This window comes from Ammospiza nelsoni, chromosome 7 (genome assembly GCF_027579445.1).
Source record: "Ammospiza nelsoni isolate bAmmNel1 chromosome 7, bAmmNel1.pri, whole genome shotgun sequence".
Classification (NCBI taxonomy): Eukaryota; Metazoa; Chordata; class Aves; order Passeriformes; family Passerellidae; genus Ammospiza; species Ammospiza nelsoni.
In genome coordinates this window covers 28,942,424-28,962,685 of record NC_080639.1, presented here as the reverse complement: position 1 = coordinate 28,962,685, position 20,262 = coordinate 28,942,424, and the positions used below count along the sequence as shown (strand labels likewise).

The window sequence follows — 20,262 nt, the reverse complement described above, 5'->3', positions numbered from 1 at the left end:
CAACTGCTTTTTTCTCTGTCTTTTTGAGGCACAGGCTGAGTTAATTTTGGGCTGGAAGAGCTCCCTGAACCTGCAGGCAGGTGCAAGAAAAGAGGACAGCACTGTGCAGGGACAGATTTGGATGGCTGAAAACACTATGGGTCACCTTGGTTTGAAATGCACCAAGCGTTTCTAATAACTAATGCAAGTATCAAACCCCTAAATTCCCAGACATGTCACTGTTTCTTATATGCAACACTACTCTCATTCATCTGATTTTTCTTGATTTATTTCTCACTTCGGTTATTCCAAAGGACCCAAAAGCAGAAAAAGACTTAGTCCCCAAATCAAATTAAAATGTGCATTCAGGGCTCCTGTTATTGAATTTTTCAAGTTTTTAATCTTTTTATTGAATTATTCAAAGCAGTGAAGGTATTTCAGGTTTCAACAGACTTTCTAAACATTTTTTTTGTCTCAGTAAAACTACTGTATTACTGAAGATACCAAACCAGGTTATAAGATATTGAAGACTGCAAATATTTGCCTGCAATATGAATTATAAAGAACAGGAATTCAAATAATTGTCAATACCTGTGGTCAAAGGCAGATGAGTGACAGAAGTTAGACAGGTGAGAGTGAACCAGGTTGATGCTAATGTTGCTCCAGATAAAAGCAGCAGCAGTATGAACTTCAGCATGCCCCTGATAAAATCTGCAAATCTAAAATAAAAACACACATCAGAGCAGTACAAACACCGATTTTCATATTATTTAAATGTTATGCTTGACAATTAATTCAGTATATCCTCATTAAACATTTTGGAGACTATAAAAACAATTTAAAAGTAATTTCTCATTTTCAGAAATAGAAAAAAGGTATTTTTATAGAATGGTGATATTTCTAGCTGTCAAGCCGAAGAGCCATGGATTTTTTAGCTGTCACAAAGTAACAATCAAACCAGAACAATTCTCAAGCAATTCTCAAGGCATCACATGAAAACACTGGAGGAGAGTTATTTTTTCCTTCTGCATTTGTTGGACACAATATCTCACCACTACTTCCATCACTGTTTGTCAGCATTTGCTAGTCTCCCTTGGCAGACACAGAGCTCCATTAGCATATGAGGAGGCTGCCGCCTTTCATTCAAGACATAGTTAAGTGTCCAGATTCATTCCTGTGGGAAATGGAAAATCTCCAAAAAAGTCCAAAGAGTCCTTGTTTGAAGATGACAAGGAACAGCTTCTGAACCCTTGGATGCATTGGTGATGAAGTTTGTGGTGGCTTAGGCAAGGAAGGAGCTCCTTACACAGGGGATCACTCTGCCAGTGGCTGGTTTGGGTTGAAAAGTTCCAGAAACCACAAGCTCAGTGCTGTTCCTCTTCTAGAGAGACCCTGCTGACAGACTGGGGGAGGATAGCCCCACAAGTCCTTGGGCAGTCTGGCTCTTATACAGAGGGAATTATGATATTTACACCACCTGATGGTACAATTGCTTTTTTCATCTTTTCCTTTTTCTCTCAAGGAGACAGAATGAGCAGCGCTCTTGTGCCATAATTATCAGTGCAACTGCTCTTTTCAAAGGGGATGTTAACCTAACTACTGGAAAAGATATATTAGAAAAGGCAATGTTATTTCTTCATGAGTAATTTTCTATAATCTCCTGCTTAGGTGTGCTTTTGGGATGGGCAGGTTAGGTATGTATTTCTAAAGCAAATCTTATGCCCCCTTGACAGGTTCCTACCTTGATTAGGTTAATAGCATCATAATCCACCTAGATTGGTCCATGATGAAATTTGTATGCCTACCAGCTGACTGCCTTATCTACCCTGACGAAGATCACTCTATAAGCAGATACCTTATAGCTTACTTGATAAAACAGGAAATGCTGCCAAAATGTTGAGAACTTCCAAATATAGCGTAAGAGACGTAGGAGTAATGCACTCAAACACACTCTGCTCCCCCAAACCAACTTCTTTCCTTGTATTTTTATTCTCTCCATGCCTGAATTCCACATTGAATTTAGCAGTGAGTAATTCAATAAGCAGCAGTGGGAGATCAATGCTACATATAATCTGAGAAGTTTATGACTGCAGTGTTCAAGTGGCTTATGCATTCATCTCCAATAGCCAGAGGTCAGCTGCTACTGGTGGATTTTTTTTCTGACAATCCAATTGAGGAGTCAGGATCACCTCACTGGTTTGCCAGTGAGTTTCTTTAATTATTCTTTGGGATCACTAGGGTCAAAATCAGCAATTTTAAAAGCTTTGCAGAAGCATCTCAAAGTGTAAACTTCCAGCTTATTCCACAGAGACTCCTACTTTGCCTGCTGGCAGACAATATCACTGTCCTTACAGGCAAGGGCAGTGATGTAGGTCCTGTCTAATGAAACAAGGTGAGAAATATCAGCCTTCTGGGAGGGACACTCACAGACTACAGGTCTGGGGTGATCTCTAAAGGATTCTTGGTCTCTATCCCACCACCAAGGACATGTGGGGATGGGAGGCTGATATGCATCTAAACCATTCATGACAGCTAAGTGGAGAAAACACCTCTTACCAAGCAGGTGCCACTCTTCCTGTCACAAGGATCCCAGTTTGGGTAGCAGCATGCTCCAAAGAGCTCTCAGGTATCATAGAACTACAAAAGGGTCAAATGTACCCCAAAGTAAAGGTTTATTTAGCTATTGGATTCAGCCAGCAATAGAAATAATAGAAAAAAATTACATAATAACCTAACCTGAACTTGGTAATTGAAGCACTTCTGTTTCTTGTCTGGTTACAGGAGAATAAAGAAGACTGTAAATCTAGTCTACTTTTCATAATACTTGCTTCAATAAAAAAATATGAGAAATTACTTTTATCTTCAGACTCTGTACCTGATTTCAAACCTTTGTTCTGTATAAATCCTTCTACATCATCTAGCATGTAAGGGGTTTCCTGCAACTGCTAAAAAAGTAGGCACAACAGGACAGAAGGTGTATACTCTGCCAGACACACCACTGAGCCTACTGCTGCTAATAGTCTCCAGCCTCCCAGCAGATCCAGCCCTACGTTGTATCCTACAGTTAAAATCACAAACCTGCACTGCTGACAACACTGTCTGTTGCTACGGAAATTATTGCCATGCCATAAAGTTTCAGCATTTTGACTACACTGCAGGTTAGAAGCAGGAACTGAAACTGAGCTGCAGAGGACAAAACCTCAGAAATATCTATGATCCTTGGCAAATGTGGGGGGAAAAAAAATTTAAAAATCTGAGAAAAGATTTCTGTTTCCATGCAATTATAGGAATGCTGCTCTTTGACACTGCTTTTCTTCAAACTAGTAGCATTTGAAAGCTGCCAGCAAAGGGTACAGCACCTACCAGCTGCCCAAAATAGGCCAGGCTTTTCAATGATAAAAATGCATCAAACACATTAGCTAAACATGTAAGTTCATGGCTATCAGGACAGCAGTGGGTGGAGAGTAGAAGGATTTATGTATAATGCTGAGAGAAACTTGAAACATTTTGAAGATAGATAAACAAATTTCCAAACTGGGCATTACTTTAAATACAGATGATTTAACACCTACTGTGATGTACAGGACCTAATGCTCAAGGGCAAGGCTCAGGTTGTTAAAAATTCTAAATTACAGAATCGGCCTTGACAAAAATGGAAGGAGCAAATTCCTAAGATGCACCAATTTTGCTTTAACAAATCAGCAGAAGAAAAAAAAAATGAAAAAAAATCCACCCCAAAACTAACAGCTTCTTGAGAGGTGGATAAGGGAGAGAGCTGCTTGCTTGGCAAATCACAGTTCTGACACTGAAATATATCAACTTGTCAGCTTTGACAAGAATCATTACTTAATTTTCCTAATTACAACTTTCAGCAGATTACAGTCAGACTCGTCATTGATTCAACCCTACACAGATAAATGCTGAATAGGCCTAGGAGGGAGAGTCATCCATCAGAAGTGACAAATCACCTCCTCCCTCCCTTTCTGTATGCAAACCCTCCCATCTGAACTGTGCATCGCCCAAGTTAGAAAGACATATTTGGAGACAGACTATTGGTATTTCTTAAATTTACTAAATGCTACAAAATACAGGTATTCAACAAGGTTTGAAATCAATTTTGAAGCAGTTAAAGGGATGGCCTGCATTTCCTGAAAGTAAACCCAGACAGCATATTAAATAAATTAATCTACCATAAAGACTGAGATTTGCATGTTGACATAGAGTTTGCAGATTCTCTCCCAGTAAAGTTAAGTGAGCTTCAAAGCCCTACTATTGAAACGCTGCAAATATACTAGAGATTAACTCATGATGAAAAATGGCAGTCTACCTGCTTCAACGTGCAACCTATGGCATCTGTGTCATTTGCAGCAGTTGCTTTTAAACATCTACTCTCTTACAGAGAGAACATTGTATCTGAGCCTGGCTAATCAACAGCAACTCTTTTTTGAGGAAATCAGGGCATGAACTTTGTTTGGCTAGATGAAGTCCTTTGGCCTGCATCTGGAGTGGATGGGAGAGAAGCACTTGTTTCTTTTCCCTAGGTCAGGAGTTTTTCCCTCTCCCTGTTGCAGTTGCTAGGCAGCCTGCAAAACGTCAGGATGTGAAACCTCACATTTCTTTATGCATTGTGTACTCTGATGAAGCACAGCAAGTGAAAACAAGAGAGTTTCCAAAAGAAAATAGAGAGTCTTAAAAAGATCACTCTCTCCATCCACAGCACCATGATGATGCAACAATTGCAGATATCTGCACATGGAATCTAAAGAGTGGACACAGAGAAGCCAGGACAATGCTCAGATATCCCAAAGCAAGGGGGGAACATGTGATTGGTTTTAATCACATAATAAACTCACTGCTCAGGGACCTCCTAAAAGACTTTTTCTCCCTCCCACCATCCCTCTTCCTAAAGTGGACCTCAATGAATGAGAAACATCAGCCTTTTGGAAGGGCAATCCTATTCTTGCTGTTCCACTCCCTGTGTCATCAGCTTTCATGATGGTCAGAGACAGCTGTGTCTGTATTTACAAAAAGCAAACACACCCATACTGTAGCCCATAGGATACAGCAGAAAATAGTTAGGCTATGCAGGAATCCAGCAACCTGCCCAAAATGGGCCCAGAATAATTTCTCTGTGAGGGAACAAAATGTTATTGTGGGTAGGCTGCCTGTGCTTTTGGGAAACAATATGCCCAAAAGTGTTAATGGAAGGAGACAGAAAATTTCTTCAATGCTTTCCAAATGTGCTGCAATGAGGTTCTTCCCCCTCATACCATGCAGCTGAATTCACCAGAGCTGTCTTTAAAAGCAGCATACAGGAAGCCATTGTCAGGAACAAGAATCTGACTTTCAAATTCAGGTATATGCATGTGGAGTTCTCAATCCCCAGCAACCACTAAGATGGTATGAATTATTGCTTTACTAGAAACACATTATAAACCCAAAAGGAATTTTCCATTTCAAGTTTCTGAAAGATGAGAGAGAAAACAAGTTCTGTTCTTAAGAGGATAAACTAAATGACAATCACAGTTGAAGAAATGGAGAAGGACCTGTAATTATTCCTACCTTGCCATTGCTATGCCAACAACACAACCTCCAACTATAGACCAAAATCCAATCCAGCCTGCATCCACCTGACAGGGAAAAAAAAACAAAACAGAACATAGAGAAATGTGTTAAAGCTCAGAAAACAAGATGGTGTTACTTTCAAAACAAGTGTTGGGCAGGAGCTCCAAACTGCTAACAAGAGCTCTCTACAATATTCTAAAGTGCAAGGCTTTTTCTGGGAAAGGAAATAAATTCACCACAAGAAAGTAAGACTAAGTAGTCTATGCCCTAAATGTGACCTCTCTTTATGGAATCTGACTCTGTTTTTTTATAATACTCTATCAAAAGCTTAGAAATCATCTTCTCCCCACTTCATCTTTTCTACCATGCATAGATTATTTCCTTTCACTAGAGACGCAGCAGCCAACAATACTCCCATTTTTTACCTACTTCTTCCTTTTTGTTAAAAGGCATGTACAGTTCTGAAAACACTCACCACTGATGGAGAGTCAGCAGGGAGAGTTTTGACACTTTGGGATGCCAAAGGTACAGTTCATTTTGTTTAAAATTTCAGGGAGTAAAGCGGTCCATACGTATTAACAGCATGTTAAACATAAAAATCTGATAAAACTGCATGCTAGTGCAAAATAAAAACATGCCACTTACAAAACAGCTGCTGATTATCAGTCAGGAGATACTTACCTGGCTTACATGAATGGGTGTTAATATCAAATCCAGAACACCAGACCAGCCAGAGAAAACACCCAGTGGTATGGCATAGGCCAAAGCAATCATCAAGAATCGGAAATTGCTGGGAAGATAAAACGTGGCCATTAGCCTCAGCTTATATTACAAACTGCACCAAGATTAGCCAGGAGAGTAAATCACAGCCTAGAATCTATATTCTGCCCATCAAGAAAATCAGAAAAGGTCTGAAGCAGGAGTGAGCCAGGGAAAACAAGAAAGGAATCCAGCCATGCCACTGAATTCCTAGTGGCTGATATGCTACCACCTTAGCACTGATAATAGAAAAAGCCAGTCTCTCCACACAGTTCAAAGATTTTTGTAACATGCTGGGCTCATATGTTTCTCATTTCTGCAAGCAATTCTTCCATGCATTGGCATGGGCAACCTACTTAGCCTAAGCGTATGTTAGGAATAATAAGCACTAATTTAAAAGATTAAAAGCTTATTTCAAAAATAAAATCAGAGATTCATCCCTCTTGAACTGCACTTAAAAGATCAAAAAAACCCCAAGCCTGTTTTAATTCTCTTTATTTTGGTGAAACACAAGGAAAGCTCTGGAAATGAGACAGATACAGTTGCAAGAGTGGAAAATTGTGACAATTTGAACTGACAAAAACAAGAGACAGCTATAATACTCTACTCTAAATAGTCAACATATTTGCTTCCCCCCCCCCCCCAATTATTCAACCTTTAGTATTCAGTGAAAGTGAAACAGTCAAAGCTGTATCATCATCTTCAATGTATAGAGCTAAACAGGAATTTAACCAACAATTTCCCCCATTCACCATAACTGAAAGCAAATGTGAAGTCCTTGCTAAGAGAAATCCAAGTTTTCCTCAAAAATGTCTCAAATGGGAAAGAAAATATACTTTGGAATCTGAAACAGTGATATTTTAAACTGAAGAGATTTTACAGTGATTCCAAGGTCAGTTATCCCATGGGGTATCTGTGTAACCTGAAACATGGCTCCCTCTGGTCAAAACAATTTACATAAAATTGATCCTGATCAGTACCAGTTCCTTGGCAAGCAGTGGCAATTTGATAGCACACAGTTACAAAAGCCAAGAGGGAGGGAGAGATTCAATTACACTCCAAAACATTTGTAAGTTTTCAGCTTACGCTGTTTTACTCCCTTAGATGCTCTGCACACAACACAAGCAGCCAGTGCTTTTTCCACTGTTCTTTTTCACACATCCTCTTCTTGAACAACACATTCCCATCCCATGAACATATCCTCTGCTTTCAATACCATTTGTGTCAGATTTATCTTTCAATGCAAAGAAAAACAACACTCAAACTTTCAGCTCTTCTATACATTAGTTATATTTCTCGGAATGCTACTGTCTTCCTAACAACTTTTCTCCTTTTTTAAGAATGCCATACTCTTATCCTAGTCTATCTTGTATCACCTTGGTATTTGATGCTATTTAATACTATCCATGAGAAAGCCATTTCAACATTTGTCAAATAAAATAAAAGGGAATTTTGCATGGACCTTATAGAGCCATATTGTGGATTGCTAAGAGGAAACAAGTCTGAATGCAGTATTCTGAAATAACACTTGGCTGAATATTAAAAATCTTTGGCTAGCTGGACCTCAACTTCATTAATGAGCTACTTTTGAGGGAGAATTTTGTCCTTTACTTGAGCAGTGTTTTCTGTGGTGTATTTGTTTTCTGTCACTCAAGCAACCAGACAGCCTGTGATGTGGGATAGCTGCTCTGTGCCACATCCAACCCCGAGTACCAATTCCTACAGTAACAGCTCTGTATGATGACAATCTCCAGGGACAGAGCCTGCTCCCCTGCCTGGTCTCCACAACAAGGAAGGTGACTAGGAGAAAGGGAGCCTTGCAGTGACAGAGATACTGATCACCAGGTGTCATTCTGCCCCCTTGCCCAGCAATACCTCGTGCTGCCTAAAGTCATTCCAAACACATATCTTCAGTAGCAGCTCCACTTCTCATGGCTCCAGTCACTTGTGCACAGCTTTTGCAATTTTGCAATTGCTCCACTGAAAGTAGAAAAATGTGCTGTCTGTCACACCATCAGCTGTTGGACCCACACTGTTTTCCATCCTATCAGCAATGACAGGATATCAGAATTAGCCTCCCTGCTAAACCATTCTGCTGGGATATGAATTGATTTTTTATTCTGTTTTTTTCAGAAACCGAATGCCACTAGAATCCGTAAGACGGCTGGTTCAGAGGGGAGCCCCATCAAAGTCAGTCATCTTTTTCAGAGTAACTTTGACAGTGCCTATTAACATCAGGCACATTCTGAGCAGCTTCCATTACTGGATGGTGTTGTTGATGAAAGTGTCATTAAAGCAATAATGATGCATAAAATCCCTGATACAAAATTTCAAAATTGCTTACATAGTCCCTAGAAAATATAAAAGCCATGTAACTGGCTAAAAGTATCTTATTACTTCAAATCAAAAATCACAACACATTTTTAAATGCAGGTTTTAAGACTTATCAACCATTTACTTGTATTAGAATTTTTTTCCACTGAAGTTTGTGGAATATCCTGAACTGGGGAAATAAATACAAGTCATATTTGCTTCACCCAAGAAACTGAGATAGGGCACCGCACATTTTCTAATGGAAATTCAAACTTACACTTGTCACAGTGTGTGATAGACTGTTAAAAGATTTGGGCTTAGCTCCCAAACCATGACCAATCTGTTGTCTCCCACTGCAGACTGAGAGAGCTGGTATCAGGAGATAATGAGACATCAACTAATTGTAACAATCTGTCAGAAGGAGGAACCCTCCAAATCAGAAGGAAGACTCAAGTTCCTAAGAAAGTCCCCCAAAAAGGGCCCACAGGGGATGGCTGACCTCTGCTGATGGTGTAATAACTCTGCAAGAAGCAGCTCACGTAGAAGACTGCCAAAGGACCTGAAGGCATGAAGGAGTATGGGAGTTGCAAGGATGTGATAGATCCCCTTGGTGTCCAAGGAGAAAAGGTCAGTGACTTCAATGTTGCTTTATTTTGAAGTAATAAAACTGTAGCTTGGTGGAGAAGACAGAGAAATGATGAACATCTCAATTCTCATGCTTGTATCTGGTGCATTGCTGGGTCAGCCCACCAGCTCACACACATCCTGAGTGCCTTACACACAGTTCTCACACCAAAGGGTAATTCTACAAAAGGAAATCATGATTTCCTGGTACTCATCTGCTGGTTACCTTCAGTCTACACCACCAAGTCTAAAGAAAGGCTCTCTAAGCCAAGATGAAGCCTAGATTAGGCAGGCAACAGAGTGTAGAAGCCTAATGAACCAGATGATGGATTCCTCCTGAAGCATGGCAGATACCATTTTCTTTTATAAAACTCCCTTGCATGACAGATTGTTACTGAACAGCTCCCCAAGATAAGTGGGCTTAATAATGAACTGTTGATTGTTTCATGTGCAGAGGAATGAAGAAGTGCCTTTGATAAAGGGTAGCATGGAAGAATGCAAGACCCGAGGGAAGAGAGATATAATTATCTACCTGTCCACATTTTAAAAAAGCCCTCTTTGTTCTTGGAGACACTGTAAACTATAGTCATCACTGAAAAGCCCAGTTTGTTTTCTGAAGTTTCACTAGTTATTGTTAACAGTAAGCCAGCTTTGCCGTTTACATCCTGACCTTACCAGTATCTCAGGTTCACTGTTTACAACACTTTAAACATGGAATCTAATGGTTATAAAACTCCCAAACGGAGCAGTGTCAACTAAAATTTTATATTTCACCTGCAAAGCCAGTTGCTGTTTGGATTTCTGTTCAACAGCAACATTTTTACAACACAGCCCTCAGGCAGGGTCTAACGGCACATCAGCTTGGGTGCAGAACAGCACTATTGTGTGTGATAAGTGTCCTTAAGAGAACTGCTATTTTTTAATACCCTGAATCAGTCACTTAGCAGACTAACCACCCAGCTGTACTCACACCTCCTGAGTGCCAGCCTGCTCCAGGATGAACACACAGGATTAAGCATCCTGCCAACTATTTACTCCCCCAAACAAAAAAAAAAAAAAAAAGCCTCCAAAAACAGAACAAAACCCAGTGACAAGGGATGAGTTGTTTTCACTGGCTCTAAATACAATTATTGAAAGTACAGCCCACAATAGGCCTGCAGTAACTAAATGTCTAAAGCTGCACAATTATTGAGCTTCAAGCAACCCTTTATATGCAGATTCAGCTCCTACATCACTCAACAAACAATTACAGCAAGAGTCAGAAGCTTCCCAGTGAAGTCAGTCATACTCTGTACCAGGGGAGCAGCTCTTCTTTGCCCCAGAAGTTCCTCTGTGCAGTATCATTCTACAGGGCATGGCCTTCACAATTATACACCCTTAATATTACAGTTGCTTTAGCTACTCCTCACAGATCATATTTACATTACACAAGACACTGTACAAACACTGGGGGAAGTGGGACTGTGTCTTACCAAAAGAACCCAAGAGGGAGAAGCTGCAATAATGTCTCTTTCTTTATAACCTCTCTTTTTCTTTAATCTAAAACTTCAAAGCAAGCTAGCTCACCTTTGAGCCTATCCAGAAACACACCTGAAAACATTTTTCCTATTCCCACTTAATATTTTAACGTACAATTAATGAGATTTAATAGATCATATAACAGTTTTAGATAATTCATTCATTGCTTCTATGGTTGAATGAAAGCAGCTGAATAATCCTTCAAAAGACAAGTAAACACCAAATTCATTCCAATATAATAAGTACAGAAAAAAACGACTTAGAAGTTAGTTTTGCCCAGTGTTATTCACTATTTTCTCACTGCTCACTTTTAACAACCTTGTATAACCTGATGTAACAGAAGCATTGCATAAGAAAAGCCATGCTAACAGGATGACTAAAGCACTGCTGGTGCTGAAGGACTGGCATGAAGAGTGGAGATACACACAGTGGTTTAAAATTTAATGTCTGCTCTTTAGCAGTTAGCATCCTTTTATGTCTTGACATTAATATTTAATTTTATTTTGTTTAAAAGTACTACAAACTGACTTGTTTGCTCAATGAGAAGATTAAAGCACACTTGTTTTTATTTACTTAGGCACTGATCTGCTTTGAAGTGGAAACCCAATGAGGTCCTACCTTAAGAGTCTGCAAAAACTTCTCCTGTAGCTGAGGCGCTGGCTCGCTGCAGCCACGCTGGGGGGGAACGGAGGGCGCGAGGGGAAGTAGGCCAACGCTGCAGAAAATATCAGGGAAACCATTCCAAATTCTAAACAGAAGGGCAAAGAAAAACAAAACCAAGAACAGATGTTAGCATTGAAAGACTTATTTCACTGCAGTGCTGTTATCAGCCCGCCTCTGAGACATAAATCCCATCACAAGTGCTTGACTGCTCCTGACAACAGAATTCCGTAACTTCAAGGAGGAATTTCTTTCTCCTTCCCCAAACAAGATTTCAAATTGAGATGGAGAATCAGTGAGACTGGCAGTCCATTCCAGTGATAGGTGCTGCAGAGAACAAGGCTCACACACAGAGAACTCAGTGAAGCAAAAGGAAAGCTTTTGCTTTTTCTCTTCAGAGAGAACTGCAATATGAGGATTTGGCCACGTTTCCTTTCAATGAAGTAGCTCAGTGCAGGTAACAGCATGCTAGAGACTTGAAACAGATGGGACTGGGGAAGCCCCAGGGCATGCAATAACAATTATTCATTGCACAAGATGATGAAGGCAAACAAAAGGTCAAGCAAGGCAGCAGTTCCAACACAAACAGTACTACATGGCAACAGAATATAAAGAGCAAAGGGCAGAAGCAACCATGGCTCATGAATAGAAAAAGTGCAGGTAAGAGGGGGAAAAAGAAAGAATACAGCTGTTTGTGGATGCTCTGCTTGTTTAGCAGCAGGAATTCCAAATCTTTGAAAAATTTCATAGCAGAAGTTTGAACCTGAGCTTGAGAAGTGATGAGCACTTCATAGAAAACAGTAAGTCCCATGAGCAGACATTCTGAAGAGAAACAACTCTACCCACAGTCAGTTTAATTAATTTGTTTTACAGGCCTTTTACAATATATATCATGTTCTCCACAGTCCTCAATCCCAGTATTTCTCCTATTGCCTTTGAAAACAAGATTCTTTGCTGATAGAGAGAAAAATGTATAGCTGAAGTGTTATCTTAAAAGAACTTGTGATCTTATAACAAAGGAGTGTTCACTGACAGCACAAATAAATTCCAGCAGAGCTGGATACTCAATTGCCTTAATTTTCTTTTTTTTCTTCTCTTTTTTAATAAATCAGTATGAACATGGCACTTTGCCAGGTCTTCTGCTAAACTAGAAGAAAATAAATTCAGGAAACTGAAAAGTAAATAACACTCAGAGTCTAAATGGATCAGCTGGAGATGGAGAAGGGAAATGAATGCTTCTATTTGGCATATGGGAAAAAAGGCATATCGGGAGTGTGACAATGCCATTTTTCATCATCAAATACTAAAGGACTCATTTTGAATTACTTGGTGTCTCTTTTCCTGCTGTGGTGTAGCTGCATGTTTCAAGGGCCAAGGGCACTTAAACTCGATCTTACTCCTCTGCTCTTCAGAAAACAGATTAATTTCTATCTTTGTGCACATTGTTTTGGACACCATGATCACTGAATAAAGACCTGGCAGTAACTGATCACCCCAGACCTAAGAAAGGGATGAGATGCTCTGTCACTACAGGATGATTCTACACAGCTCTTTAGTAAAAGCTGTTTATCTCCCCACCTCCTGCCTCTAGTTTACATACAGGTTTACAGACATATATATTACACACATTTTAATCACATATTAAAGGAAGATTTAAGATTGCAGATAGGTATAGCCAATCAAGAATGTGATCACACAATCCCATCAATTTTGTCCAAGGTACTAAAGTGCCCTTCTCATACTGCAAGGGGAAAGGCCAAGTTTTATTCTGCAGAATCACAGAAATATTTAAATCACAGAAATATTTCATAACAGGTGCCCATCTGTGCACTGCCTCAAGATTTCTACCAGTCAAATTGCTGTAGTAGGAGCAGTACAGTAACCTTTTTTTTTTCTTTTTTTGTCTTTTTTTTTTTTTTTTTAATTACTAAGTTCAGGATGCTGTCCTTGCAGTACCTTCTTGCAACTCTTTAATGTTTCCCAGTGTTATACTTTTCAGGCTAACAAATTTGCCTAGATAGCTCTGCTCCATGCCTAAATGAAAAGTGATAAATTCACAGTGGAAACAAAAGCATCTCCCTCTGTTGAAGAATATGAGTTTTTAGTGCCATCTTAGCTTTGTATACAATACTTACACCTCTAACAAAAGTCCAGGTACTGCCAAACACATCTAATGTATTGAAATCCTTCCTCAATAAGAAACCTACACCCTTATTGCCATAATTTAATTTACCAGATTAGAGAAAGAGGAATACAATCTAAAACTTTTCCTGGGCAGGTAAGTAGTGAGCGGAAGCAAAATTGAGAAGGTAAGAAATAGGTCAATGCTGAGAACGAGGGAGCTGCAGTCACAAGAGAGAGGCTCTTCTTTAGAAGCTGCCAGCTTCTCAAAAGTGCAATGAATGCTCTCAAACAAGGCAAAGTACATTAAATGGGGCAACTCATAAATTAGTGTGCAGAGACACAGATATGTACACATCTGTGTACTTGTTGAGGAGTGAAACTGGAATGCTTCACAAAAGCTGGGTATCACACCACAGTGACTTGTGATGTGAGAGATGCCTGCATCACAGCCTAGGAAGCAGGCACCATGATGCTTGTGTAAAAAAAAAAAAAAAAAAAAAAAAAAAACAAAAAAACAAAGAAAGAAAGGGAAAAAAAAAAAAGAGGTTCAAGACTCCTTGATAACAAAGTATTTTTCCTTCAGACAAGCTACTCATAGCACAAAAACCTCTTCAATCCCAAAAGCTCTCCTCCCCACCTTGTTCTGTGGGAATATTCCAGGGTGCATGAGGGCCCCTTACACACACCCCTCTTTTTTTTTTTTTTTAACAAATAATAATTTTACATTGATATTTAGGAAAGTACAAAGCTAAAGGCTCTGGCTGCAGTCTGGAATAACTCATTCCTTACACGATCCAGGTAATACAATTCAATCCTGATCTGCTACACCCATATTACTTGAGCTGTGAACCAGAATGTGCAGCAACACGGATGACATAGAAAGAGGCTGTGGCAATTCAGCTGAGCTCTGAGTCCATGTTTGAGCTAAAGGAACAGCAATTTATTAAAACACAGAAGAGACTGGACTTAACAGAGCAATTTCAGAATGGGTTTATAAGCAATTGCTTCGTAATCATGTTTGAGCTTAAGTCCTTGGAAAATCTGCACACTGTTGGCACACTACTGATCCCAAGTCAACAATTCACATCGTTACTGTCTTTTAAAAGACATCATCTAATTTTTGGAGGCTGCTTATTTAATGCTAGCTCGCACAAAAGCAACATGCTCATTAGAAATGCAGAGTGCTTACCCTGTGAAACTGGCTTTCCCATAGTATCTGAAAGAACAAGTCACCAAACCTGACCACACTGGCTGAAGAAGTGGGGAAGTGGGACATTTCTGTCCAGCAATTCTTGCTCTTCTACATTCTGCAAAATCTTTGCTTCTAATCTGTGATGTCAATCTGAGCCTAGTTTTCTGCGCAGCTGTTCAAAAGGACAAATAGTACCCTACCACACCTACCAGGTATTTTTTTGTCCCACAGGTGAACAGAGCTGTCTGTTCACTGTTACCCACCACAGAGCAGCTGTCCTTCCACCTCTGGACCCCATGTGGCACAAGAGAGCACAGGGCAGCAGTCAGAGGAACCTTGTGTCTTCAGCTCTCCAGGGAAACAGGGCTAAGCTGAGACAGAACAAATCCCACGAGGGATTCAAAGCAAACTCCTCTTTGACAGTTCTTAGCAATTTTAAACCACTTGGAGGTTTTCCATCATTACTGTGATTCACTGCAGGCCAGCAATGTTCACAAAGCAGCTCTCTGTCATTGTCTGAACAGCTACAGGGTTTGCAGCTCCTGAAAATACACATCCCATAGGACACAAACACCAGCACAAAGAAACTATCTCTGTTCAAAGCACGTTCAAATACTAAGTGAAAAATACAGCTGCCCCACAAAACACAATTCCTAGGAAGCTGAAGAGCTGCTGCAGAATCATTGCCTGCTGGGACCAGTGATCCCAAACAGGTCTACAAGGGTGTTCCCACATCCTTGCCAGATCAAAAAAGTAGAAAGAGCCCTGCTGAGGTGTGAGGCAGGCAAGACCTGAACCTTGGTGGCAACATCCGTCCCTGTTTCTGAGGAAAATGCTTAGGAAAACCTCCCAAAAGAGAACAGAAGAGAATGTGAATCTGATGCACTGCTGAAGGCAACATTTCTACTGCTACCAGACTCTAAACAGTGGTTACAAGCACAGCAGGTATTTCCTTAGGCAGATGAATTCTTTCCTCTCCCTGTAAAATCTGCAGAGGGAGAGCTACAGCACTTCTCTAATTGCTATGGTTTTCCTCCCCTTATATAGGGCTCCTCAGGACAAAACCTGACTTACTTTCGTTTTTCCTTCTTTCACATCAGACATTTTCATCTGCCAGGAGATTTTCAGAGCCTAACACCATATTTACTTGTGAAAAAGGGTTAGCTAAACCTGAATTTCCTTGTTGTTCCATTTGAGTCCAGTAAAAAGTAGCTTACTCAAAAATACTTGCTGAACTCATGATCCGAATTCTATTACACTTTCTTTAAAACAAACATTAAAGTGGCCCTCGCCCAACAGGAATATTAACTTGACAAATTTCCGTAAGGATAACGTCCAGGAATAAATGATCACAAACAGCTAACTCAATCCACTAAACTTCCACATAAACTACACAGTATATATATGTTAGGACTTCTGGAACACTTAGGACTAACTCCTGGCTGGATTTCAGAGGATGCAATTATAAGAGGGGAAAACCCCTATCAGATGCAACTCTTAAATGCTGTACCAAATTATATTCACTAAAAATTAGAATGTAGACACTTTAGCCACTTAACCAATTCTATTTCCTTAAAGTTTGCTGCTAATTTTTTTGAGTGACAGGAAGAGGCATAGAAACCATTGTATTAAAAAGAGCAAGGATAAAAACCCCAAGTTTTATCAGGCGAATTTTATATCAGTGATTTTTTCCACTAAACTGTTGTCACTTCATTGAAATTGCTCACCAGTAAGAATTACGTGGTTTTAGCTAAAACCAAAATCTATCATGTTTTAATTTCAATGTTTCTGATTCTGTGGATTCTGAAATACTAATTATCTAATCACATTTGAAAGGCACATGCAGGTCATAAATTAAGGCTCAGTTAATGCAGAATAGAATTTCATGCTAAAAGACTATTGAATTTCCATCCTTACAGAAACAGTAGTAGAAACCCAACTTGTCATGGAAACAAATTTTTAATGAAAATTCAATAAGCAAAAACCAGTTTTGAAGCTCAGGGAAACTCCAAGAAGACATTTCTCCCAAGTTCAGCCGATGCAAACAACCGAACTACTTCTTTTCAAGTCAGTCTGTACAAAAGGCTATTTAAAAAATTAATCCTCCTGACTAAATTATCTTCCCCCAGGCAGAGACTAGATCCTGTGCAAACCAGCCACTAGAGGGTAGTGAATCTCAAGCACCAACACACAGGAGAGCACGAAGATTTTGCGTTTAGTCTCACCTGCGTAGAGCACGGCCTCGATGCGGTCCTTGATGTGCTGGGTGTTGGAGGGCGCTCCCAGCTGGGCCGTCCCGTTGGGCGGCGGCACCACCAGCGGCCCCACCAGGAAGGCGGCGGCCGAGCCCAGGTAGTTGAGCAGCGAGGCGATGGCCGTGGCCGTGGCGCGCTCGTCCGGGGAGAACCAGGTGGTGGAAAGGAAGGGAGCGGCGTTCATCACCGTGGGGCCCGCCAGCCCGTTCAGCAGCTGCCCGCCGTGGATCAGCCTGCGAGACAGAGCACACGGCACTGAGAACCGCTCGCTGGGGTTTGGGAATTAAATAGGCACGTGAGGTACTGTGGAAAACGCCAATCACTCGTTTTAAAAATTTTAAAAGTTTAATTGTCGGGATCTTTAGCTTGTCAGAGTGACCCCGAGAAAAGTTCCAAAGTTTCTTTTCCCAGCCCGGCTCTTGAAGAAGGAGTCAGAGCTCTTCATTTCTTGGTCTCAAGGTTGTTTATTGTATCTTATCTGTAAAATTCTTTCTCCTGTCCTGCCGAGGTCCATCCAGCAGGACAGTTCCAGGCACTCTGCCTGCCCCTGGGGCAGTGTTATGTCTTTATACTAAAAACTACGTATACAATGTTTTCAATTACTTTCCAATACCTACTAAACTATGGTTTAGTGAGCTTCTACTCTAAACCAATCTGTAAGTGCCAACATCACAGCAGAAGATGAAGGCCAAGAAGAAGAAGAAGGAGAAAGGCTGGACACACCCAGTTCTCTCCATCTTGCCCCCTGAACCCCCATACCAAAAATGCCAAAATCTACTTTTCCACCCTGTGATAGCTTCACTATTATTCTACCTAAACTGTTGTGGCTTGCTGATCTTCATGTAAGGTTGGTAATTTGCTCCACGGGTCATAATCAAAACCACAGGTGTTTTGGGCTCTGTGCCAGGGTCTCTGAGACCCCTGGCAGGGGTCTTGGCTGCTCAGGACAGCCAGAGGGATGTTCTGGGTTCCAACATTTAATAGTAATAAAATGGTTATAAAAATAGTAATATGATTAGAGTAATAACAATTTGGACAATTTAGACTAGGACAATATGAGACAATAGAAACAAAGAGTTACAGATGTCTGGGTACCTTCTTCTGGGCAGCAAAAGCCCGGAAAAGGACACCCATTAACAGAGGATTAACCTTTAAAAACAATAGTCTGTGGCATATTCATACATCTCATACGTGATGCATAAATTCCATTTAAACACAGGATTCTGTCTGGTCAGTGTCAACTTCTTCCTCTTAATCCTAACGGCGTCATCAGGGCTGAGCGAGGCAGGAAGTTCATTTCTTCTGATAACAGAGCAATAAATTCTTTTTCTCTGAAAGATTTAGGTGTCCTGTGGTAACTAGCTCACTGCAAGTCCTTTCTTTAAAAAAAGTATCTTACATAGCATAGTTTCTATTTTAACATTATAACTTAAAACTATATTTAACACACTACTTAAGAAAATTAATACAGCATAACTTTCTAACATAACACATATAATATTCATTTTAATATTTGAGAAAAACCAATCATAAAATACGCATTTTTCACAGGTACCTAGTGCTGGAAATGGAGCTGCTGCACAAAGAAATGAAAGGCCTGTGCAAAAGAAGGATATTCTATCCACCAAAAGAAGCCAAATTAGATTGATTTAAAGAATCCAGAGCTACTCTGATCTCATTACCTCATATAAAAGGAGAAGCAAATGTTCTCTTCAAAGCAGAAAAGGAAAAGGGAATAAAAAGAACTTTCTTTCCAGCAAAAAGATATCATGACAGGATATAAAAGTAGAAAAGGTGCAGTAGCAGAAAAGCTTTAAATTATAAACATTGTAAACCTGACCCTCCTGCCTGCATAAATCCCAGCGGAAGATTTAAATTAGTTATGGCAAATCCAAAATTGAAACACTTCAGCAAAATACTCTGCATATTTTTTCACTGCATTATTTATTTTTATTTACACACTCAGATGAGCTCTGTGTATCTACAGATGAGAAGGCTGGGCTGTTAGGGTTTCCAAGAGAGTCATCTTCTGCAGCAATCTGGCCATTCTCAACACACTGCTGAAACAGCCAAGTAAACCCAGATTTTTCTCATTTTTCACACTCATTGGGATTTAACAGATAAGGCTGGTGACAGAACAGAGATAGTACTTCCAAGCAGTGAAGTCTCTGCAAAGTTTGGCTTAATAGCAGTACAATGAACAAATACAAAAAGGACTTTTTGAAGGCTCTCCTACCTGCGGAATTCAGTCAGAAATCTTCCACTTTGACTTTTTCAAAAAGTAATCAGCCATAGAATGCAAAACTATTTCAGAACTTATATAAAAACTTCATGCCTAAAAAACAGCTAGAGAGTCACATGAGATATTGCAACTCTCCAAAGTAAATCTATTCATTGTGCAATAAAGTGGTGGCAGATGATATTTTCAAATGGGTGGTGTTTTTTTAACCATAGCAGGAACTCAGTGTTATTGCTGCAAGACTTGAGTTGTGAGACATAAAAAGCTCCGGCTTGAAAATGGGGAAACATAAGCCAGCATTTAGGCAGGGTTTCAAGCCACAAATGGCTGAATAATATACAGTATGGCAGGAGTTTTTCAAGCACACAAAGGAACACAATATGCAAAAGAAATGCCTACAGACTCTTTATAGAATTAACAAGATCGATTACAGTAGAAAGGAGTAGATGCTACTGATTATCAGTGGATTGGAAATTAAATTTTTAAACAAAATTTATAAAAAACATCCAAAAAAAGAAGCATTATTATATATCATCTAAAGGAAACTCTTTCTGAGCTGGGACAGAAATAATATCCACTCTTACTTACAAGCAATTCACTGTTTTTGGAGATTTTTTAATGCTCACACAGAAATGACAAATTTCATTACTAGTGTTGATAATGTGCTTCAGATGGACACCACCAAGGCATGGTCAGGCCTTGTCAATGCTTGTTAAACTCTCACACATGCTAATCCAAAATGAAATGGTTTTAAATAAAGAAAAAGTACTATATAAACAATGCTCTGGTATTTTTCTGGAGGACATATTACATCAATACCCCATGGTTACTCTCCAGTATATTTGGGACAAACCAAGGTATCCTTGTGCACTTTGGTATTTTCATTCTACTTATCTCACTGTAGTTATTCTCAAACTTTAAAATGTTCCAGGCTATTTGCAGAGCTACAGCACATCCCCAGAAACAACTGCATTTCAGTAGCAAATAAGGTAACTACTGCAACATATAATGATTTTATTTTAGTATTTCCTCCT

At 39.8% G+C, this 20,262-nt stretch overlaps 1 protein-coding gene across 1 annotated transcript in view; it reads right to left on the bottom strand.

Moving 5' to 3' along the window:
• The window catches only part of SLC49A4 (solute carrier family 49 member 4), a 66,227-nt gene that overhangs the window by 14,501 nt on the left and 31,464 nt on the right, over window positions 1-20,262 (bottom strand). Inside the window, exons 3-7 of the mRNA XM_059476062.1 lie at window positions 16,960-17,222; window positions 11,377-11,506; window positions 6,226-6,334; window positions 5,542-5,609; window positions 571-698 (exon numbers count right to left, since the gene is read on the bottom strand). Of these exons, the coding sequence (XP_059332045.1) occupies window positions 571-698; window positions 5,542-5,609; window positions 6,226-6,334; window positions 11,377-11,506; window positions 16,960-17,222 (698 nt within the window). The remainder of the gene's footprint in view (window positions 1-570; window positions 699-5,541; window positions 5,610-6,225; window positions 6,335-11,376; window positions 11,507-16,959; window positions 17,223-20,262) is intronic.